This window comes from Halichoerus grypus, chromosome 5 (genome assembly GCF_964656455.1).
Source record: "Halichoerus grypus chromosome 5, mHalGry1.hap1.1, whole genome shotgun sequence".
Classification (NCBI taxonomy): domain Eukaryota; kingdom Metazoa; phylum Chordata; class Mammalia; order Carnivora; family Phocidae; genus Halichoerus; species Halichoerus grypus.
In genome coordinates this window covers 86,771,520-86,796,252 of record NC_135716.1, presented here as the reverse complement: position 1 = coordinate 86,796,252, position 24,733 = coordinate 86,771,520, and the positions used below count along the sequence as shown (strand labels likewise).

At 38.1% G+C, this 24,733-nt stretch overlaps 1 protein-coding gene and 1 pseudogene across 3 annotated transcripts in view; one reads left to right on the top strand and one right to left on the bottom strand.

Annotated features, from left to right (window-relative positions):
• Positions 1-24,733, bottom strand: part of RNF115 (ring finger protein 115) — a 66,432-nt gene that overhangs the window by 34,957 nt on the left and 6,742 nt on the right. Inside the window, exons 2-4 of one of the 3 annotated variants that reach the window (XM_078072517.1) lie at positions 17,468-17,555; positions 11,596-11,654; positions 7,894-7,951 (exon numbers count right to left, since the gene is read on the bottom strand). In XM_078072517.1, the coding sequence (XP_077928643.1) occupies positions 7,894-7,951; positions 11,596-11,654; positions 17,468-17,512 (162 nt within the window). In that variant the 5' untranslated portion in view covers positions 17,513-17,555. Of the gene's footprint in view, positions 1-7,893; positions 7,952-10,672; positions 10,725-11,595; positions 11,655-17,467; positions 17,556-24,733 lie in introns of those variants that run through there. The other 2 variants (XM_036123661.2, XM_036123659.2) reach the window with 2 other exon arrangements.
• LOC118555514 (protein S100-A6 pseudogene) lies at positions 23,771-24,155 on the top strand (annotated as a pseudogene).

Here is a 24,733-nt window from a genome sequence, read left to right as displayed (position 1 = left end):
GAGAGAGAGAATGAGAGAGAGAGAGTACATGAGAGTGGGGAGGGTCAGAGGGAGAAGCAGACTCCCTGCTGAGCAGGGAGTCCGATGAGGAACTCGATCCCGGAACTCCAGGATCATGACCTGAGCCGAAGGCAGTCGCTTAACCAACTGAGCCACCAGGCGCCCTGTAAATTATTTTTTAAATTCGATTTCCAACTGTTGCTAATATCTAAATATATAATTGATTTTTGTATGTTTTTCTCCTGTAACTTTGCTAAATTCACTAGTTCTAATAGCTTTCTTACAGATTCCATCAGGTTTTCAACATAAAAGATCATGCCAACTGTGAATAGACAGTTTTACGTCTTCCTTTCCAATCTGGATACCACTTACACATCTGTCTGTCTCTACCTATCTTACCTTATTACACTGGCTAGAACCTCCAAAACAATGTTGAACACAAGTGATGAGAAAAGACATCCTAGTCTTGTTCCTGATCTTAGTTAGAAAACAATGTGTTTCACCATTATGATGTAAGTTGTAAGATTTTAGTAGATGTACTTTGTCAGATAAAGGCTGTTCCCGTCTATTTTAGTTTGCTCAGAGTTTTTATGTGTCTGATGATGTCAGATGGTTAAGTGTCTGCCTTCAGCTCAGGTCATGATCCCAGGGTCCTGGGATCGAGCCCCACGTCGGGCTCCTGGCTCAGCAGGGAGCCTGCTTCTCCCTCTCCCTCCCTCTACCTCTCTCCCTGCTCATGATCTCTCTATCTCTGTGTCTCAAATGAATAAATAAAATCTTTAAAAAAAAAAATTGATGTTAGGGATGTGAGGGTGATCTGGCTGCGACATCTGTCACCCCATTGATAGCCAGGGTTGATTCGGCTGATCTGGCTGGCTAGGCAGGGGTCCCCTTCCTCCCTCACCGCTCCACGTGCATCCCTCCTGAAGCTGCGCGCTCGGTCGAAGAGGACGACCTTCCCCGACAGAGAAGGACCGTTCTTCGGTCAAGGGTATATGAGTAGCTGCGCTCCCATTAGAACCTCCAAAAACTGATGTTAGGGGCACCTGGGTGGCTCAGTCAGTTAAGCGTCTGGCTCTTGATTTTGTCTCAGGGCATGATCTCAGGGTTGTGAGCTCGAGCCCCAAGCTGGGCTCTGTGCTGGGCATGGAGCCTGCTTAAGATTCTCTCCCTCTCCCTCTGCACCCCCAGACAAACATGTGCACGCTCTCTCTTAAAAAAAAACTCATGTTAGATTTTGTCAAATGTTTTATCTGCATCCATTGAGATGACTGTATGGTTTTTACTTTGTAGTGTACTATGAGTTACGTTGTTTGATGTTGAACTAACATTCAAATTATGAACTAACCTTCCACTCCTGAAATAAATCCCATTTGAACATGATGTCAAACCCTTCTTAGATACTGTTGGGTTCTATTTGCTAAAATTTTGTTTAGGATTTTCACAGCTATGTTCATGAGGGGATACCAGCCTACAGTTTTCTGTTCTTGTAATATCTCTAAAAAATATTTTTTAAGTTTATTTATTTATCTATTTAAGTAATCTCTACACCCAACATGGGGCTCAAACTCACAACCCCTAGATCAAGAGTCACATGCTCTTCCGACTGAGCCAGCCAGGTCCCTGCTAGAATTTTATTTTCAAAAAATGTTTGAACACAATTTCTTAACAAGTCCATCAAGATAACTAAACCAGGTTTTGGCCAATAAATAAATTTCCAAAAAATTATATAATTTTTATTATTTTTATTTTCAAATTTTATTATTTTATATAATTTTTATTTTACTATTAATTATATAATTTTATTATTTTAATATTTATAATTTTATTATTTATTTTTATTATTTTTATGTAAATTTTCACAAAGTATACCATTTTGGAAGATAATTATATGGTTACTATATGGTTATAATGGCTGTAGAAGCATTCTACCTTTAATCTGCCATTGGTAGCAGAGTTAAATGGGATTAGATTAGCAGCTCCAACCACCTCTTTATCTTATTTTGAGGTGTGTGTGAACCCAAAAGGAGGATAACTCTTGATCCTTGGTTTTAGATACTGGAGACTGACCTTAAACTATATCTTCATCCTGAGAAAGGCAGTAGCATTTATTGGCAAACAGGCAAAGAAGTGCAGGGGTCCCATTTACCATGGAAACAAAGCTTCTACTTAGAGGTAAATGGAAAGTTGAGTAAAATTATTGCTAAGAGGACAATTTAAAAGACCTATACTTTAAAAGGTCTGTCTCCAGGAAATAGATTTGTTCAATAAATTAAGGAAAAATTAGAATAATTTTTTAAGAATAATAATAAACTTCAGAATGATTTCGAGGAGCAGAGAGGATAACTGAAAGAGAAGTAAAAAAACATGCTCATCCTCAAATCAACTCAGGGTGCTTGGAATATAAGACTTAAAAGTAAATGGAGGGATACCTGGATGGCTCAGTTGGTTAAGCATCTGCCTTTGGCTCAGGTCATGATCCTAGGGTCCTGGGATCGAGTCCTGCATCGCTTCTCCCTCTGCCCGCCACTCCCCCTATTTGTACACACTCTCGCTCGCGCTCTCTGACAAATAAAATCTTTTTAAAAAAATAAAAATAAAACCTTATTAAAAAATAATAATAAAAGTAAATGGAAATGCAAAGGTTTATAATATACTGCCTAGGCAAGAAAAGGGCCCTGAAAAAGAAATCTCAAGACTATAGTTGCAACCATGGCAAATTCCTAAATTTTACCAAAATATAGAGCTCAAATGCCATTCACCAAGAAAAAATATGACGTACACCCCGATTCCCCCAGTAATATAAACACTGAGCCATTAACAATCTCTTGAAAGGCACCTTTTCCCAAATGAGTTTAAATTTACAGGCCATGGACTGTGGGCAACTGCACTCGCTGAACAGAAACCGGCAAGGCTGACACCAAGAATATTTTGTTTTATCCTTTTTCCTTCAGTTACCATTAAGTTTGTGGTCTTTGCTAATTTGTGGTTATTGGTGTGAACCTATATGCACTCAATTATGGAAACAGAGTTATTTTTTCAACAACTGCGAAAAGCTTAGGAGTTCTACTTGACATTTCCAAACGGACTGGATGTGAAGCAGGTACCATGAAATGAACTCTTTTAAGTCTTCACACTAAAAAATGAGACACACGAAAGATCTGGTTGAATTTTTCAATCCAGGTTGCAACTGCTCAAAGAAGCCAAACTCTACCTGGCATCTGAGTGCAAGCCCTCTGGCTGAGACTGAGAATAGCAAACAGGTAAAGGATGGTTAACCTGGGTAAGGACGGTTTAAAATCTTTAACTTCTTTTTACTAGATTGAATCATTTAAAATTGCCATTTTTGGGGGATGCCTGGGTGGCTCAGTTGGTTGAGTGTCAGACTCTTGATTTAGGCTCAGGTCATGATCTCAGGGTTGTGAGATCAAGCCCCACGTCAGGCTCTGTGCTCAGTGGGGAATCTGCTGGAGATTCTCTCCCTCAGCCCATCTGTGCTCGCTTGCCCAAGTGCACTCTCTCTAAAATAAATAAATCTCTTAAAAAAAAACATAATAAAATTGCCATTTCTGTAGGTCAAAAATAGAATATCAACAATTTTGTTTAGTTTAATGTAATTTACTTTATATTGTTCTTTACCATTTCAGAGCCTTCTCCACAGGTCCCAGGAGCACACAAAAAAGAACAGAGCTGGTACTGGAGACAGTCCTTCTTTATGAAGGTAAAGGCAAAACTGTTCTTACATATTACTGATCTCCCCCAGCTGTGACAGTCACTATTCCCACACCCCTGCTAACTTCAGGCTTAAATTACTAAACCCAAAGTGAAAAGGGAAGAATCAGATCTCTCATTTCCATCTCTGACCTCTTCATTCATTCCTCATTACTCTTCTCTACCAGAGGAGTGATGTATCTGATTGGTGAGTGGCAAGAGCCTGACATCTGCTGATTCACCATTCATTCATTCATTTCTCCAATGGATGGGGTTCACGTATTAGGAAGCTACACAAATTCAAAAGAAATAGTTCTGAGTATGAATGCCTGCTCCGCAACCTCTAATTCTTAGGTGAGTCATCCTATATAGACTTAGGATGTCCATTTGGCCACAGATCAATTACGTTCTCCAATATGGTTGAATAAAGCTAAATTTTTATTTCCATCTGGCTTCTATATTTCTCAATGTGTTCTAGATTCAGAGGTGGAGGAAAGAGATACAATCAACAATGAACTATCACATATAACCAGACATGTTTAACATAGGATAACAGTTTAATAAGTACAGTACAGACATGAAACAATATGAACTCATAAAATTTATAATTCTTTTAATAAAAAGAAATAAAAAAAGATTTTTTACATAATCCTAAATAAATGTTAAAAAGCAGAAATACAATATGGTATACTGTGAATATCTCAAAAAAGTAATGAATCATGCAGGCAAAAAATGTAAAGTATTATGCAAAGAAATAAAGCTAAAATAATGAGAAAACAGATTTTTCATTTTTTAAAAAAATCTGCTTAATATTGTTATAGTATCTTTTGGTACCAATGACTCAAGACAAAACCTGAAAGGAAATGTGTAGAGAAAAGGAGCTCCTGGAATACTGCGACTCCAGATGTTTTTAGTACCTTTTTATTGTCATTATAATGCTACATCATGTACCAAAAGAAATTTTAAATCAATAAATCTAAATCAGACTGCTTCGAGCACCCTACCCTCCTGTGTATACTGGGAGTTCTGGGTCCAGGAAGCCATCTATCTTATTTTCTGCTCATCGGAGGCAGCAGCCGCAAGCCACTCTTACACTGAAGTGATCCATTTAGGTAAGCTGAGAAGCAGATCAGAGGTCTCACTGGCTCCAGGTCATGGTCAGAAGCTTTCAAGTAATCAATGAAACCCTCAGGTAGCCACGGGCTCAATTCCCCAGGTTACCACCAGGAGCCTCAATACAGCAATGTCCTTCCTCTCTACAAACTGCTAGCAACATTTTTAGATTCATTCTCCACTGACCCTCACACAATACTCAAACAAAACTCCCATTTAACTGGAAACCCTCCTCCCACCCTCACTCCAGCTTCACCCACTCTCTCTCTCCGAGACCCACTTAATAAAAAAATTTTAAAAATACTGATTTTGTTAAAAGTTTTGCTTGGACTAAGCCTCTTCTAACACATCTAGTATTTTAAGAATTCAGCTATTAGTAAACAGAAAATAACCTTTTCTCTGTACAAGGAACTCTGGCTGAAGAAAAACAGAACAAAATTCAGCATAAGCTTTTGCTGAAATTATAAACTAAAATATGGAAAAGGAAAATAACTTCGGTTCCTATTTATAATTTTTTAAGTGTTTTATCCAGAGACATGAATATAAAACCTTATAGCTTATGAATATTATTGAGATAGTTTTCCTCACCTCATTGCGTATCTGAATTCCATCTACCCTGTAAGGCTCCAATACGTGATGCCTTGTTTTAACTTCCCCATGAGGGAGTTTTACCTTTTCCATGAAGTTTAAATAATGGCTAAAATGTATTAAAACTCACTGCATGGCAGGCACATTGGCCTACATACCTAGGATGTGTTAATTCATTTAATCCACACAATCCTATGAGGTAGATATTATTTTCCCCAATTTACAGACAAAGAAACAGAAGCACAAAGAGATTCTAAGTAATTCTGCCCAGGTTACATAGCCAGTTAAGTGGTGGACCCAGGATTTGAATTCAGGCAATCTTGTTCCAGGCATACTACTATGTCATTTGACCTCTCTCCCCTCCTAAACACTCCAGTCTTCCCAGAGGCCGCAGCCTACCAATCTCTCCCTTCTACTGTACTTGTTACATACGCCCCACAATAAGCTTATCACATTCTCTGTATACTCTGTTGTTTTATTTGCTTCATATGTGTTTGCACTTGTTGCCCATCTAAATTATAAGATCCTTGCAGGCCAGGCAACCATGACATTTGCTTCTTGTCCCTACTTCCAGCAGAATGCTGTGTATAAAACATTCAGCTAAGAAGCTGACTGATTTAAATCCCTGGCAATTTCTGTATCATAAAGACAGGGTTTTTTTCTATCTTTTAAATGCAAAATATAATTTAAAAAGGAGCAAACTGACATACTCAGGCATGATGACAAGGGAATTCTACAGAGTGAAAACTGGGCATAATCCTGCCCTTGCTATAAACCCTAAGGGTAATGAAGCCACAGGCTATGATTCAGCAAAATTAACACCTGAAGGATAGCTCATGCCACCAGTGACAGATTTAGCAATACTAAAGTTAGGAAAATGACTACCTATATTTATTTTTCTTAATGCATCTCCCCCGATGAGTCATATCTATAAAACTGACAGACCAATGTTTTTCCATTTCCTAAGAGACTTACATTTAAAGAAAATCAGATGAAGTTTCTTCAGCATATGCATAATCAGTAAGCAACAATCTGTGTTATCAGGAATAGCACACACGGGGAAACACATACTAAAATCAAAAAGGCTTCCAGGCCTGGCAAGCATAATAAATTTTAAATAATGTTTTTCAATCCATCAAAACGAGAAAAATAGGAGTTCAAAGACATGAAAAGTCTTGCAAAGCACACTCTGATCGGCCCATGTACTAAGGCACTTCAGAGTTAACCAAAAAACTTAAAACTGGATATTAAGAAGTACACAGACTATAAGTAAAAGAAAATATCCTTAGTAAAACAGGAATTTTACTCAAACATTTCATCAAGCTTCCTGACTATAATTCTAACAACATAAAAATCTGGGGGACTACAGGTCTTAAGATAATTTTCAGAGGATAAAGGAGAGAGGATTAGGGTTTTATGGGCTTCTTACTGAACACCAATTGTCCAATGCACTGCTAATAGTTTTACTTTACCCACAAATAAATAAATATCAAAAAATTTTGCTAGCTTTCTAGGCAGCTGAGATTTCTCTGGAAAAGGCTAATGTGATCATGAAACACACACACACACACAAATCATGATTATGGGATTTAATATTTTTTTCTTTTAGCATCTGTTAGCTTTCTAAAGCCAACCAAGTTGTGTGGCAATAGAAGCAAAAGCAAACCAGTGTTTCTTGTAGGATGAGATAGATGGTCTGTCTTTTTTATGGGCTCGAAATGATTAAAAACAGCATTTAATGCCACTTACTTGTACACTTAAAAATGGTTAAAATGGTCCAAAAAAAAACTAAACAAGAGATTTTGAGTCAATGAATGAAATGAGAAAAAAAAAAATTACTCTGAATTTAATGTAAAATGGTATTCCAAGATGCAAACTAATGCCTTATTTTCAAATCATAGTTAAGATTTTTTTCCCAAAACTGTGAATGCTACATTACATACAGAATTGGAAATTAATTATAGGTCCCACCTTGAGATCTGGAAGGCAAGTAAATACCATATCCTTAACCTGGCCCCCAATTCCAATCATACCAAACCACCATGTTTGTTAGAGGCCATCTCTAAAAACCAGTACCTCTGTGTAAAGCTGAATGGTGACTTCAATTACAACTCATTCTGGCCTGCTCTTTACTTGGCTGTCACACCACCAAAGCAGTCTATAGCACTGTTATTTCACAAACAACACAAGCTTTTTTTCTTCTCTCACACAATATACACAATTAAGGAAGTAGAAAACAGAACTGAAAACACCACCAGGTTTAAAACAACACAGATCAAGGAGTTTCGTCTCTCTTTTGGTTTACCAAAAGTAACATGCCAAAGGCCCAACTACTAAAAACACAAATCTTTCTAAGGGCTACTCTTGCCCACATTTTTCTTATACATTCTGATGTTTTGCTGCACTGGGAGGTGAAAATCTGTCATGGTTTTAACATCCACCTACTACATACAGAATCCCTACAGCCAAAGGAAAACTTACCTCTGCAAAATGTGTTGATGTGCTATTGTCTATCCGGCTGCCACCACCACCTAAAAAACTGAAGAGAAAAAGGAATGAGTACTGATTCTATTCCTAGGAACAAGCTTCCCTCCCAGAAGCTAAATATAGAATGGTATAATGAGAACAAGGCCCAATAAGGAAAAATAACTCATCCCAACGTGACACCTACGAAGGAAATTATGAAGAACTGGCATGTGGATTAATCTATGAAAAATATTGTAACAAACTACAAAATCAAGTACAAATCAAGTGAAAAATTGGAAAGACGGGCCACCACAGAGTAGGAAGAAGGAACTACAGCCAGCAATGCAATTCAAATTTGACCTAGCAAAAGAAGAAAAACATTTATTCTCAAGGAGGCAAAGAAATAAAACAAGATTCTCAAAATAATGTTTGCTAAAAAATCATTCAACCACCAGGTGAACACAACATTTGAGCCTACTTGGGAATGATTAAATATAGTACTATAAGGGGTCTGGTACTATAGTTAGCACATTATAAAAGATCTCAATAAATATTTTTTTCTTGATAGTTTATCCTATTCTTTCATTATCCTACCCATCCTTCAGGGCCCATCTCAAATGCTACCTCCTCCTTTTCTGAACTCACCAACCAAATGAGGATCCACACCCCTCTGCACTCTGACTCTGATTCTAAATTCCACCTTATTATAAATATCTAGAATTTATCTCATCCACTTCTAACCCTTTCCCTCCTTTCGTAAATATAAATTCAGGGCGCCTGGGTGGCTCAGTCGGTTAAGCGTCTGCCTTCAGCTCAGGTCATGATCCCAGGGTCCTGGAATGGAGTCTTGCATCCGTCTACCTCTCCCTCTGTCCCTCCCTCTGCTCATTCTCTCTCTCTCTCAAATTAATAAATAAAATCTTAAAAACATATATATAAATAAAAAACATATATATGTATCTACAAATTCAGAGGGTAAAGACTATGTTAATACCACAAATATATGTAAAGTGTTTATTGTGTGTCAGACATTATACAGAGCACTCATCACTTTTGAAAAACCCTGCAACGTCACATCATATATCGATAACTTGAAAATAAAAGTTGTTGAGTTAATACTGAATGTGTAAATAGGGGCGCCTGGCTGACTCTTGTCAGTAGAGCATGTGACTCTTGATCTCAGGGTTGTAAGTTCAAGCCCCACGTTGGGTGTAGAGATTACTTAAAAAAAAAAAAATGTGTAAACAATAAAATAACTACTCCTAAAGACTAGGGAGAAATATTAGATCCCATTGTTCCCATGAAATCTGCAAAAAAAGAGAGTAAAATGGCTAACATTTTGTGGGGACAGGAATGAGAAGAATCACAAGAACTACTAGTTATCACTTTTACTTCAAGAAACACAAGCCTATGAACAAACATGTACACACACTCACCCCAAATACAAGTCTACAAACTACTACAGATAGCTTTCATTTTCAGAACACCAATCCAGGCATTGCGCTCAGCTAATTGAGGAAACAAACACACTTTGGTTAGTCTGAAATCAAAAGTGAAAAAGCAAAGCTAATGCCATTTTCTATGTAGTGATGCTCAGGCCTTATTCACTAATTAGAAACCATTAAACACTTGCATTTGTTTCAGAAGTTAAAAACATTCAAATGTAGAACAAGCCCAGATGTACTGGTACATTTATGCTAAATAAGTAAATAATTCAACTACCACTGTGTACCCATTTTATTGCTCAAGCCTAGACAGGCTTCCCAGGCTCCTTCCTGCCTTTACTACATTGTTTCAGGGATTCAAATATCCTTGGTAATTAAAGCTATCAACTCTATCTTTATAGTTCTGCTCCCCTTGAAACTTCCTCAGCATTCCCTTTCCTTCAAATTCCTCCATATTTTAAGAGTGACAGGGCTAATCATAGAGGAGGGATAATAAAAACAACCACATTGTTCCGAGAGATGTTACAAAACTTAAGAAAACTTACAAGATGCCCTTCTGATCAATGTCTAGTAGCATATGGAGCCCATTATCCAACATTTACCTGTAAGGACCTCCTATCAGTAATTTTTACCATCCACTACTTACCATTGTAATCACTAAGTATTCAAAAATCAGCAAATGTTTATGAACTTAATAGAAAGTGAATACCATGCTACCTCTAAGATACTGATTCTAAGAAAGATTTCCTCAACCATTTAAAACATCGATCTTTCAAAAGACATAAAATCTGTACATTTGAGCATTTGCTACTAATAGCACCTGTACAGGTCAATCTTTGGCCTACAAAGGCACAAATAAAAGAATTAAATCAAGTGAAAGCAGGATCCATAAAATTCATAGTTCCTTTCTAAAAAAAGATTCATCCTGCAGGTAATCACTATCTGCATTTATAACCATACTTTGTACACAGGGCTAAAGAAACCAGGATTACTACTTAAAAAACTTAGGAAAAAAAAAAAAAGTCCATTAACTGCCTCCCAACAACCAATATGCTCTTTATTTAACACATGCAGAACACAAGGGTTTGCAGTAAGTATTTGATGCCATTATAACAGCATACATAAAAAGCTGCCCCAAGTTAGCATGCTATTCACACAAAATTTCTCATTTCACTGTCATGCTAATCTTACAGGTTTAGAGCTGGTATTGTTATTTAAAACCAAGATTATTAGATCACCATGTAAGTGTTCCAAACTTGATCCCATGCCATATACTGCCCCAGAAGCTCCAGTTCATTTATATATATATAATTACCACTCATTAATAAAGTTAAACTAATAGTACATACTGTAAAATGTGTAGTTTTTCCTGGTTGTGGAAGCGACCTTCAACTTTAGAGTCTGCCAACAGCAACAGTAAAGGAATTATTTACGTCCATTAAAATCTCCAAAGTCCCTCCAAGATTAAAAGAAGCTTCAGATTACAGGTTCTTTTAATCCAGTCAGATTTCTTCAATTGTCCAACCAAATTATCTAATCACATAGCCACAAAAGAACAAATGTGCCAAAAAAGGCCATCCTACCAATGCTATTCTACTTTTTATTAAGTTTTTATAGTTTTATTCATATTAACCAAGAAGTATTATAAAATACTGTCACCTTCAGAAATAGTTCCCCCTTTTATGGGTTTTACATCTTTAGTAAGACCAATGAGAGCCAATCTCAAGCATTATGAACCCAATTAATATTACAGCAATAAGATGGCATAAGTATGACTGCAATAATTTTATTAAGAATAAGGATCCTAAGGCTTCCTCAAAGCAGAGTACTAACTCAGTTTCCCTGGCTAGACCAGCCTGTTTACCTTATTAGATAGATATCTTTGTCAGAAGTCACTCCCGAGCCAACCAAAGAGGTATAACAGCGATTTACCTTTAGGCAACAGAGTGGTCACTAAAAACCACCCAATAATCTAAAGGGACACCAAAGACTCAGAAAATAAATGAAAATTTACCAGATTTACTCTGATATGGATATAGAGGTTTCAAAGGAATGCCACACACAATCAGAAGCAGTGGATCTCATCACACCCACTATCAGATCACATCCCAAATTTTCCCATTTTTATTACCCTTCCCTCTTCTTCCCTCTCTCCCTCTTATGCAGAGAGCATAAGTTTTAAGACAAATTTCTTTCTATTCATTCAGCTGATGCTGACAGAAAATAATTTGGTTAACAGAACGCCTGATTTATTCATGAGCTTGTACAATACCTGGAATCATCTGTCACTTCTTCAATAAAGCCTGATTCACATCTGGGACAAATATATTCCTATAAAAGAAAGGAAGAAATAAAAGTCTTTCATTAGAAAGCTAAGCATACGGTTTCAGAGTAATACGCAGTATACAAGCTGATGCGAAGAAATGTTACATGTACTTGCTGATTCCAAGGACAGTTTTTTTTATTACACTCTGGCAAATAAAGAATTCGATAAGAAGTTCGCAGAATGGCTTCCTAAGCAGTTCCCCCCTGGAGATCTCCCACTGAGAAGAAGAATGTCAGATTTTTGTTTTTTAATTTGGGTTGATTTTTTAAAAACTGGAATAAATTCATGATCTAATTTTCTCTTCAAATCTAATGAAAAATCTCCACTAGTTATCAGAACAGTTTAAGATTATAAAACTGATGGGTACAAAAACTGTTATTTTTTTACTATATACATGTAGAAGACACAAACTGAATCACAGTATAAATCAACTGGCAGACTAGGAATTTACAATGAAGTTTTACAGTATTTCTTTTTTTTTTTTAAAGATTTTATTTATTTGACAGAGAGAGACACAGCGAGAGAGGGAACACAAGCAGGGGGAGTGGGAGAGGGAGAAGCAGGCTTCCCGCTGAGCAGGGAGCCTAATGTGGGACTCGATCCCAGAACCCTAGGATCATGACCTGAGCCGAAGGCAGACGCTTAACGACTGAGCCACCCAGGTGCCCCAGTTTTACAGTATTTCTAATCTATTTTTTGACTACCAATGGTTCCAAATAAAAGTTAATATTCCCAGGCATTTAACAGAAATATTAATTCGAATAACTGGAACAATTCCATTAAATCAGCTTCTATTTCCTTCAGTACCATGAATCTTTCTTTTAAATAAATATCAAGCATTGGCAGTGATAAAAAAGAATACACTTAGGGGCACTTGGGTGGCTCAGTCGGTTAAGTGTCTGCCATAAGCTCAAGTCATGATCCCAGGGTCCTGGGATAGATGTCGGGCTCACTGCTCAGCTCAGCAGGGAGTCTGTTTCTCCCTCTGCCCTCCCCCCACTCATGCTCTCTCTCTCTCTCACTCTATCAAATAAATAAATAAAATATTAAAAAAGAAAAAGAAAGAATACACTTTAAGGGTGCCTAGGTGGCTCAGTCAGTTAAGCATCTAACTCTTGATTTCAGCTCAAGTCATGATCTCAGGGTGGTGAGATCAAGCCCCCAGCTGGGCTCCACATTCTGCATGGAGTCTGAGTTTCTCTCCCTCTGCCCCTCCCCCAGCTCATGCACTCGCTCCTGTGCTCTCTCTCTCAAATAAGTAAATCTTAAAATAATAATAGTAATAATATACTTTAGAGACTGCCTTATCATACTTTTATTTTTTTTACCATCCTAAAGTATTTTATTTATCATCCACTTATCGTACTTCTTAAAAATTTATTTTAACTACCTATTAAAATAGACATTTTCAACTATTTTCTTGCTCCCTGTATTCTCTAAACCCTAAATAAACTTTGTCTTATCAGAAAGTGATGTAAGCCGTATTTGGCTAGTCAAAGACAGTCAGAATGGTAACTTAAATATTCAGATGCTTTCTTAAAAAAGATCTAAAGAGAGGTGCCTGGGTGGCGCAGTCGGTTAAGTGTCTGACTCTTGGGTCTCAGCTCTGGTCGTGATCTCAGGATCTTGGGATCAAAACCCAAGTCAGTGCTGACCCCATGTCATATAAGAAAGCAGCAATGGGTGGTATGATACGGAAGAAGGAAAAGGAGGTGTTTATCATAGCTTGGGCACATATCACTCTATCAAAAAACAGTAGTCTGTCACAATGTAGATTCAGTTTCCCCTATGATTAATAATTTCTTAATAAAATAAATGCTTTAAAATATAAGGCCATAAACTCAAATTTCTGTCAGGACCAGGTAAACAATGTGGGGATGACATGGGTTGGGTAAAGCAAAAGATTTGGCACCACTGATGGTCAGTGTCATCCTGAGGGACAGTAGGAAAGAGCAGTTTGATGGAACTGTTAAGAGTATGCCTTACTCATTTATTCATTCATTCATTCACCCATCCATCCATCCATCCATCCATCCATCTATTCATTTTTTAAAAGATTTTATTTATTTATTCATGAGAGAGAGAGAGGCAGAGGGAGAAGCAGACTCCCTGCTGAGCAGGGAGCCCGATACGGGACCGCATCCCAGGACCCTGGGATCACGACCTGAGCTGAAGGCAGACGCTTAACTGACTGAGCCACCCAGGCGCCCAAGAGTATGCCTTATTTAAAGGGACTGTTTGCTATGCAATTACAGTGCATTGTTCAAGCAGGAATGTGGGAGACTGGAGTTCTGCACTTTTATGTAAATGTCCTTTTTAAAAATGTTGGTAGCTAATTCAGAGTTACATTTTAGGAGCCAATAAAACAATAAGACAAATTCCAAAAAAAAAAAAAAAAACCCAAGTCAGGGTCCAGGCTCAGCAGGGAGCCTGCTTAAGATTCTCTCTACTGGGGGCACCTGGGTGGCTCAGTTGGTTGAGCATCTGCGTTTGGCTCAGGTCATGATCCCACGGTCCTGGGATTGAGCCCCGAGTCGAGCTCCCTGCTCAGTGGAAAGTCTGCTTCTGACTTCTCCTTCTGCCCAGCATCCCCCCCTACCCCGACCCCCCCCCGCCCCGCTCGTGCTCTCTGGCACTCTCTCTCTCACTCGTTCTTGCTGTATCTCAAATAAATAAAATCTTTAAAAAATAAAGGTTCTTAAAAAAAATTCTCTCTCCCTCTGCCCCGCCCCCTTGTTCTCTCTCTAAAAAAGGAAATAAATAAATCTTTAAAAAAAGAAAACCAGGGGCGCCTGGGTGGCTCAGTCATTAAGCATCTGCCTTTGGCTCAGGTCATGATGCCAGGATCCTGGGATCGAGCCCCGCATCCGGCTCCCTGCTCAGCGGGAAGCTTGCTTCTTCCTCTCCCACTCCCCCCCACTCCCCCTGCTTGTGTTCACTCTCTTGCTGTCTCTCTGTCACATAAATAAATAAAATTAAAAAAAAAAAGAAAGAAAGAAAGGAGGAGGGGCAAACGAAGGATAATGACCCATATATGTCTGGCACTATGGAAATCTCTCCTCTGCTTCAACATTAACACATCAAATCATCACACTAACCCCCCCACCACCAAAATACTGGCAACATATATAGTCCCCACTGTCACAAAGTCTTATCAAAAAAATTCATTAGGTCATTTCTATCATTTCATCTGTAAAAGAGAAGTAAAACAAACCTAGGTTAATTACCCAGAATCTTTGGAAATTGGAACCTTGTTGTTTGCACCAAACTAAGCTGCTTTCCCCCGGAGGGTCTAAAAGTTTATTGTATAAAACTCTAGTGAAGATACTCAGTAGCAGGTACACTTGAATGAACTGCTTCAGATGTTCCACTGCCTGTTCCATCTAAAAATACCCATAAACAGAAATATTTTTCACCGCTAATCGTCTGAATCAGGAACAACTCCCTAAGTATAGCCTAGCCCTGATGCTTACCCACTTAGAAGAATAGCACAAGAGTGCACTTGTAATACTTGAAGAGAAAGGGAAAGGGTGGTTTTAATGCATTATTTTCTTTTCCTTAAAATTCAAGGGATCAATTATCAAAATATGTGAGGTTTTAGCAGGACAATGAGCTACAAGCCAAGACTTATTTATATTAAGTCCCACACTGAAATGTGGATACTCTTGAACTTTATGCAAATTTGTATCCAATATTTATTCAGAACATGAAACAGACTTTTTACTTATTTCCTAATTCCCACAGCTTTGCTTTTCTACATGTTCACTGTCAGCACCTAAGTAGTTTTTTTATTTTATCTAAAACAGAAGCCTATTTACCCCAAAGATACAAATGTAGTAATCCAAAAGTGATCCCCAATGTTTATAGCAGCAATGTCCACAATAGCCAAACTATAGAAAAGAGCCCAGATGTCCATCGACAGATGAATGGATAAAGATGTGGCGTATATATATACACAATGGCATACTACTCAGCCAACAAAAAAATTGAAATCTTGCCATTTGCAATGATGTGGATGGAACTAGAGGGTATTATGCTAAGCGAAATAAGTCAGATCAAGACAATTATCATATGATCTCACTCATACGTGGAATTTAAGAAACAAAACAGAGGATCATAGAGGAAGGGAGGGAAAAATAAAACAAGACAAAATCAGAGGAGACAAACCATAACATACTCTTAATCATAGGAAACAAACTGAGGGTTGCTGGAGGGGAGGAGAGTGGGGAGGGGGTGAGGTAACTGGGTGATGGATGTTAAGGAGGGCACGTGATGTGATGAACACTGGGTATTATGTAAGACTGATGAATCGCTGAACTCTAACTCTGAAACTAATAGTACATTATATGTTAATTAATTGAATTTAAATTAAAAAAAATAAAACAGAAGCCTATTTTCTGTCTTGTCTGACAGTCAAAAACTAAGATCACAATATTTAGTCCTATCCTCTTGTTCATATTCTCTTTGAGTATCACCTCGCAAAACCATTCAGAAATTCCTAATTGGAAGAATTAGGAACATGCACTGTTTGAAACACGTCACAGCTCCTAGACCAGAACCCACCACACCCTGAATTTCATGCCAGCTCACATCTGTAGGTCAAAGACACTGCTTTTTTCTAGAGACGTTTTCCATAAATCCCCTATGATCATTTCTTTTCAAACCAAGGTATGCTTCATCCCTTTTCAAAAGCATCGAGTGTACCCCAAAACAAAGATAACAGAACTCTAGAGTTCTGTTTCCAGTTCCAGCATTACCTTCATGGTCTTTGTGAAGACCTATTTCTCCATCTGTAAAACTAGAGCACAAATGCCATCCTTTTACTTGTCTCCCCCAACTCTACTTCAGGAAAACAAGAAAGTCTCACTCATTCATGTGGCCGACTACTCATTTAAAAGGAAGATGAAAGTTTCCAGTTTAAGCATTTGAACTCCAAAAATCTTAAGTGATTGTTCCCTTGGCTATTAATCAGAAAGAAAACCAGTTTACAAAAAAAAGAAGAAAGAAAAGAAAGAAAGAAAGAAAGAAAGAAAAGAAAGAAAGAAAGGAAAGAAAGAAAGAAAAGAAAGAAAGAAAGGAAAGGAAAGGAAAGGAAAGGAAAGGAAAGGAAAGAAAGGAAAGGAAAGGAAAGGAAAGGAAAGGAAAGGAAAGGAAAGGAAAGGAAAGGAAAGGAAAGGAAAGGAAAGGAAGAAAGAAAGAAAGAAAGAAAGAAAGAAAGAAAGAAAGAAAGAAAGAAAGAAAGAAAGAAAGAAAGAACATCCAGCTACATACAGTTTAAGTGTTATACAAAGATACCTATACAATTTAAATACTGTTTGAAGAGCTGTGATTCAGTTCCAGGCCAATAAAACTGCTTTGATTTATGGTCTCACTCCCTAAGAATAGTAACATATACAACCTTCATCATTTTGTTCCTTCATTCCAGGCCATGACTGAACATTGACTGTATCAGGGACTCCAAACAGGAGTGTGTATCAACCAACCTTCTTCAGCACATTGTGAAACAAGGCAGAAAATTAGGTCACATGGGACCAAACATCCTTGATACAAGCTTGATCAGATGAATAAGCAGCCAAATTTTCTAAGAAAAAAAAAAAAACAGACTAAACTACAAAAATTATCAGAGAAAAAGTTAACTTCATGTAACACAATATGGCCAGGACAGATTTAGTTATAATGTTCTGTGCTTGCTCCCACTAAAGGCAGCAAGAAGGAGGACAACCCAGTGGCACAGATATAAAATGGTAAATGATACAAAAAGTTTGCCTTTAGCTCTGATGTGTTCCACTGGTTTGGAAGAAAACTTTTATCTTCTTACATTCAGCTGAGGCTGACAGAATCTTCTTACATAAACTGACAACATTCATTCTCCCAGAAAACATATTTGAAGCTCTCCATTCCAAGCACTGTGGAGAAAGAAAAGCATGCTTGGTAGGGAAAGAAAAATAACTTGGGATTAAAAGTCACTGAAATCATGTACAAAGTATACGTTTTAATGAAATCACTTAAGGAAGTAAAGCTTCATAAAACAAACTTCTCTGAATATCCTAATCTTAGGTACTTAGCCTCGAAATAAGAACTGAACAATGTTTCAGAAGAGCCTAAGTGGTTAAAAGTAGTGAATCTGAAGTTTAAACAAAACTGGACTGGAAGCACAGAGAAACAAACCAACTGTGAAGTCACACTTCATCAATGAAATAGGGCCTGGAACATAAAGTTTTCAACAAATTGTAGATTCTAATAAACTCCTCTGAGCAATTTTAATGTGGAGCATTTCTTAAACCATGTTCCACAAGATATTAAATCAGTGGTCTGTTAAAAAGAAAAAACAAATCTGGAAAAGGTTGGATTAAACAATATTATTAAGTATGTTGCTTTACTGAATGATTTTTCAGAACCATTAATATGCCATTCTGTGTGGTAAAGGGGGAAATGGAGGAATGGAGACAAGAAGATTTAGTATGTAGCATTCTACCATGATTCTGAATTCATAGTTAAGTCTCCTGGCACACAGTTTTGAGAAACACCAATTTAGACTGATCTCCTGATTTTTAGATTCCATAAAGCAGTTCAATTTTAAAGCTTTTATTTATTTAAGTAATCTCTACATCCAACATGGGGTTCAAATTCATGACCCTAAGGTCAAGAGTCACATGCTCTTCCGACTGAGCCAGCCAGGCACCCCAAAGCAGTTCAATTTTAAAATTTAAAAATTAAGAACCCACACAAGATTGTCAACTTTTCTATTCTGCCAAGTAAAAACACTTTTTTTTTAAATCATCAACTACTATCACCGTCATTTCATTTTAAAAGTATTAGTTTAGGGATGCCTCGGTGGCTCAGTCGGGTAAGCGTCTACCTTGGCTCAGGTCATGATCCCAGGGCCCTGGGATAGAGTCCTGCATCAGGCTCCTCGCTCAGGAGGGAGCCTGCTTCTCCCTCTGCCAGCCACTCCCCCTGCCTGTGGCTTCTCGCTCTCTGACAAATAAATAAACAAAAAAAATATATATATATCAGTTTAAAACCAAAAAGGTAGGAATAAAGACCTTTAGATTACATTAAGTAACAGCCTTTGAAATAAAATAAGTTAGCACCATTCTCCTTTCTATCATGTGCCCACAAGAGCAATCCCTGAACCTCTGATGTATACCTCTTCATCTAAATACAATAGTACAGACATTCCATCAATGAGATAAGAGAACTTTATAAATATTATCTAATTCACTTCAGGGACTCTCAGGTCAGTAAAGATCACATACAAACTGGTTGATCAAAGTAGTCATTGAGCTTTACAAAGTAAGAAAATAATGAGTTAACTGAAGAACTTTAAAAATTAAAAGAAACAAAGATTTTATAAGAATAGTCCTGGGAGCACCTGGGTGGCTCAGTCGTTAAGCATCTGCCTTCCGCTCAGGTCATGATCCCAGGGTCCTGGGATTGAGTCCCACATCCGGCTCCCTGCTTGGCGGGAAGCCTGCTTCTCCCTCTCCCACTCCCCCTGCTTGTGTTCCCTCTCTCACTGTGTCTCTCTCTGTCAAATAAATAATAAAATCTTTAAAAAAAAAAAAAAAAAAGGATAGCCCTGAAAATCAAATTATCCCAGGCCAAATTTACCTGTCACAGAGTCCCAAGTCTTCAAAAAATGAGGTTTTACTTTATTCAATCAACATTACCAGCATTAAGAGTGTACTGTTTTGTTTCATTTAACAAAAGAAAATCTCAGCATTGCTTTATTTTTTTTTAAGATTTTATTTATTTATTTGAGAGAGAGAATGAGAGAGAGCATGAGGGGGGGAGGGTCAGAGGGAGAAGCAGACTCCCTGCTGAGCAGGAAGCCCAATGCGGGACTCAATCCCGGGACTCCAGGATCATGACCTGAGCCAAAGGCAGTCGCTTAACCAACTGAGCCACCCAGGCACCCCAGCATTGTTTTATATTATGATGTCCTCAATCTTAATATTTTCAAGATTGTTCATTATCATAAAACAAAATAATATACTTTGTAACTTATAAAGGAGATTCATTTCAGAAGTAAAATCTATATCCGAGTAAGATTCAGTGGGGGGGGGGGCGGGGGAGAATTCAGTGGGTATCACATGATCTATGTGGGAAAACTACAGAACAAAATTCCTTCATACAAAATCCAAAAATACCCAAAAGCTCAAATCACAAACCAACAGGAATAAACACAACTGCCTCATTTTACAGACATGGAAAACTAAGGCCCTTGAAAGATTCAGTAATGCGGCGCCTGGGTGGCTCAGTCAGTTAAGCGTCTGCCTTCGGCTCAGGTCTTGATCCCAGAGTCCTGGGATCCAGCCCTGCTTCTCCCACTCCCTCTCCCTCTGCAGCTCCCGCTGCTAGTGCACTCTCTCTCTCTGTGTCAAATAAACAAATAAAATCTTAAAAAAAAAGAACAAGAATTGCTTTAAAAAAAAAGATTCACTAATTTGTTTAAAGATTAAAATGAGACTTTTTTCCCCACAATGCTATAATACTATTTACATATAATAAATAAAACCACATGTAGAAAGGTCTGATAACAGTTGCAAAAGGAGGGCTAATGGTTAGTTCCAGCTTACAGCCAGTTTGTTTATTCTGAAAGCCCTATCCTTTTAAACAGTTCTTAGACCAACAATGGGCAAAAATACATTTGCTCTAATACTAAGATAATCATTATTTTACTCTTTAAAGTCCAAAGGAGGAGGAAATATTTAAATCCTAATTCTACTACTCATTTATCCCAACATTTTATGATCTCCTTACTTCTTGACATAGTCTTCCTAGTACAGCTCCTAAAATATAGTAGGCACCAACAGTTCTTGAATGAATGCAAATAGAGTACTGTTATTACTAAATGATCTAATGCCTATATATTTTGATATCATCAAACACAAACCAATTTCTAAGCACTATACTTCACAAATACAGTATATATGTGTAACCTCAAAGAAAATATCCAGACTTAGGGCACCTGGGTGGCTCAGTCGTTAAGCGTCTGCCTTTGGCTCAGGTCTTGATCCCAGGGAAGCCCTGCATCAGGCTCCCTGCTCCACAGGAAGCCTGCTTCCCCCTCTCCCACTGCCCCTGCTTGTGTTCCCTCTCTTGCTGTGTCTCTCTCTGTCAAATAAATAAATAAAATCCTTTTAAAAAAAAAGGAAGAAGAAGAAAATATCCAGACTCAATTATACTCAGAAAGAGAAACAGACATACTTGGGATCCTTTAATTTTACAGCAATAGTGTTACAGCTGAGATAGACCTATCTACTGAACTTATTAAAAACCTTGGGAACTCGGGCGCCTGGGTGGCTCAGTCGTTAAGCATCTGCCTTCCGCTCAGGTCATGATCCCAGGGTCCTGGGATCGAGCCCCGCATCGGGCTCCCTGCTCAGCGGGAAGCCTGCTTCTCCCTCTCCCACTCCCCCTGCTTGTGTTCCCTCTCTCACTGTGTCTCTCTCTGTCAAATAAATAAATAAAATCTTTAAAAAAAAAAACCTTGGGAACTCTCAATCTGCTCATCTAATACTGACTGTATGTTAAAAAGAATGCCAGTACAGGGTCGCCTGGGTGGCTCAGTTGGTTAAGCGACTGCCTTCGGCTCAGGTCATGATCCTCGAGTCCCGCATCGGGCTCCCTGCTCGGCAGGGAGTCTGCTTCTCTCTCTGACCCTCCCCCCTCTCATGTGCTCTCTCTCTCAAATAAATAAATAAAATCTTAAAAAAAAAAAAAGAATGCCAGTATAATATTAAAACAAGTCTCCCTCATTGAATCAGCACCTACATTTGGCACAGAATAATACACCAGTAATTTTAGTGACTGATAAGATTGAAAAATTTAGGGAATTCAACACTTTTACGATTCTCACTTATTAACATTACTTTCAACCACTTTTTTTTTTTAAGATTTTATTTATTTATTTGACAGAGAGAGACACAGCGAGAGAGGGAACACAAGCAAGGGGAGTGGCAGAGGGAGGCGGAGAAGCTGGCTTCCCGCCGAGCAGGGAGCCCAATGTGGGGCTCGATCCCAGGACCCCAGGATCATGACCTGAGCCGAAGGCAGACGCTTAACCATCTGAGCCACCCAGGTGCCCCATACTTTCAACCACTTTTTAATCTAAAACATGCAAATTAAGACTAGCAGTGAAAATTAATTTGCTGAATTTTTTTATGTTATTAAACAAAAGTAACTGTACCATTATAAATAACTTTTCACACTACATCAGCAATTGAAATTAACAGCAATTTTTTCAAACCAACAGGCTTAACATACAAAATTTCCATTCCTCAACCTAACTTAACTGGGAACACTAATGCCTCTGAAGATTCAACACTGACCATATTACAAGATCAAACCTAACAGCTGGCACTCGAGATTACAATCTAAGAACCAACAATTAAGTCTGTCTGAGAATAAAGTACCTCACCACCACTTAAATTACAGAAGATTCACCAGAAGCAGCTAAGTTCCATTCAACAAATTCAGTTACAAATGATTACTTTGCATAAAAAGCCAATGAGGTGTGGGGCGCCTGGGTGGCTCAGTCAGTTAAGCATCTGACTTGTCTCAGGTCATGATCTCAGGGTCCTCCCCGCTCAGCAGGGAGTCAGCTTGTCTCTCTGCCCCTCCCCCTGCTCACGCTCGTGCGTGCGCTCATGCTCGCTCGCGCGCGCGCTCTCTCTCTCTCTCTCTCTCTCTCTCATTAAATAAATAATAAATTTTAAAAGCCAATCAGCTGTTCAGATAGAGGGCAGGTAACTATGAAAAGCTCTTCTACTTATAAGCTGTCAGATATACAAACAAAGCTACATTCAAAAAAACAAGAGGCTCAACTCTGGCCCCTAACTAATGATAAGTGGTCCATCAGACCCCTGCTTTGAGCCAAACTTTTATTCAGTAGTCTACAGGTTTGTGCTCTGTTTTAGGGTGTTTTACGAACACTAGTACCCCCATGATTTTCAACATGTATAAAAGCAGAAAGTGGTAAGAAGAAAAGGCCTACAATTACAATTCCTTCACTCAACAAATACTTAATGAATACTATGCACCAGGCACCATTCTATCCACTGATGAAGGAAGTAGCAATAAAAAGAGTGGTGAGGAAATAAGAAATTTAAAGGTATACAGGAGGAACTGTCTAAAAGAAAAGTAAAACAAATCTAAAGGACAAACTCTGAATCTTTCAACATGTGGAAAGTATTGCACTAACGTAGGAAATAATAAGCAAGAGAAAAGAAGAGTAAATGATAAAATGGGAAAATGTTTTCCTGTATAACTAGAAGGCATTCTTAATGAAGAAAATACAATCATCTAGGGGACATTTTGGATATCCACTGGGACATTTTGGATATCTGTTGAACTGTTTTGGCTATCACAGCAATTTAAAAATGCTACTGATATTTAATGGACAGAGGCAAGAACACATAGAAAATTGCAGCACAAATAAATGTTTCTATTCTCAAATGTCATATGGATAAGTTAAGTAGATTAAAAAACACCTTTCTCAAAGCCTAGGTCCTACCTTCATTCTATATATAAACACCAAGTCTTTCTGCACAATTTTAATCTACACTAACTGTCCAGAAAAACAACTACTGAGTAAAAAAAGATAAAATTATACTTTATTTGTACCTTTTCCAAAAATTGTTCACCATTCTGATGGTTTGCTTCTCATGGCATTAAAGTTGCAAATACCGTTATAACAGTCTACTCAGGTAGCTGTTACATAAATGTTTGGTGCCAATATCTACTACATTATACATGTAGTATAATATGTTACGGACAACTGAGTGTTTACAGGCTGAAATGTGTACCATTGCGTCATGAATTATTTATTTATTCTTTATCTCACAGCTACAGAATTATTTTATTTAAAAAAAAACTGTATGTGTAGGGAAGTTGTACTATGTGAATTTCATTTCATTAAAAGGAACATTTCGAAATATTTATTATAAAAAGAAGGCACTGGGTCTAATAGGTCTGAGAACCACGAGGCTAGAAGATCAGCATCACTACAGGATACCTGCAGGTCTCAGTTAATCCAGAAAAAGGCATTAAAGGGCATGTAACTATGGGATTTTCTCTTTATTTTGACAATATAAATTCTAAGCATGGTGAAAAGTAAACATGATGGCAGTCCCTGGACGCTCTCCCGGCCAAGCGCTCTGAGCCCAGTGCCCAGCCATGGCGTGCCCCCTGGATCAGGCCATTGGCCTCCTCGTGGCCATCTTCCATAAATACCCGGGCAGGGAAGGTGACAAGAACACTCTGAGCAAGAAGGAGCTGAAGGAGCTGATCCAGAAAGAGCTCACCATTGGTGCGAAGCTGCAGGATGCTGACATTGCAAAGCTGATGGACGACCTGTACCGGAACAAGGACCAGGTGGTGAACTTCCAGGAATATGTCACCTTCCTGGGAGCCTTGGCTTTGATCTACAATGATGCCCTCAAGGGCTGAAAATAAATCAGGAAGGTGGAGACACCCTCCATCGGGCCTGCCTAAGTCAACTCCAGTGGTGGGTAACTGTTCAATAAATATCTCTTTTTGGTCAAAAAAAAAAAAAAGTAAACATGATGAAACCTTTACTGGAAGATGGTTCTCTAGATTTAAAGTCTGTTCAAATCTAAGCAATATCAAGGAAAATGACAAAGAGGTAAATATAGAATACCTTGTCTATAAGAACTTCTCTGTGACACTTGCTGAAATTGTCAAGGACAGAGATTACCTACCTTAACAGATTTTCAAGAAAAAAAAACTAACTGGCCTATTTGGGAAAAGAGGCTGGACAATCTATTTAACATACAAGAAAAGTGTGCTCGGCTAAAAATCATGAGAACCAATTCACTTCTGTTTGATACACATGCACCTCGACACCTCAAAGGAATTCTGACTTGCTAACAATTGAACTTAAGAATTAAAAAAAATTTTCAGAATCTAACCTACACTTCTGCACATGAAACTATAAGAAGAACTACCTAAAATGTTTCTACTATGGCAAAGGTCCTATTTCTCCACCAAATAAGTATTTGCTCGTTCCTACACTACCTTTTAATCCAAGACTACATAGCTCCATTTCTCTGAATGC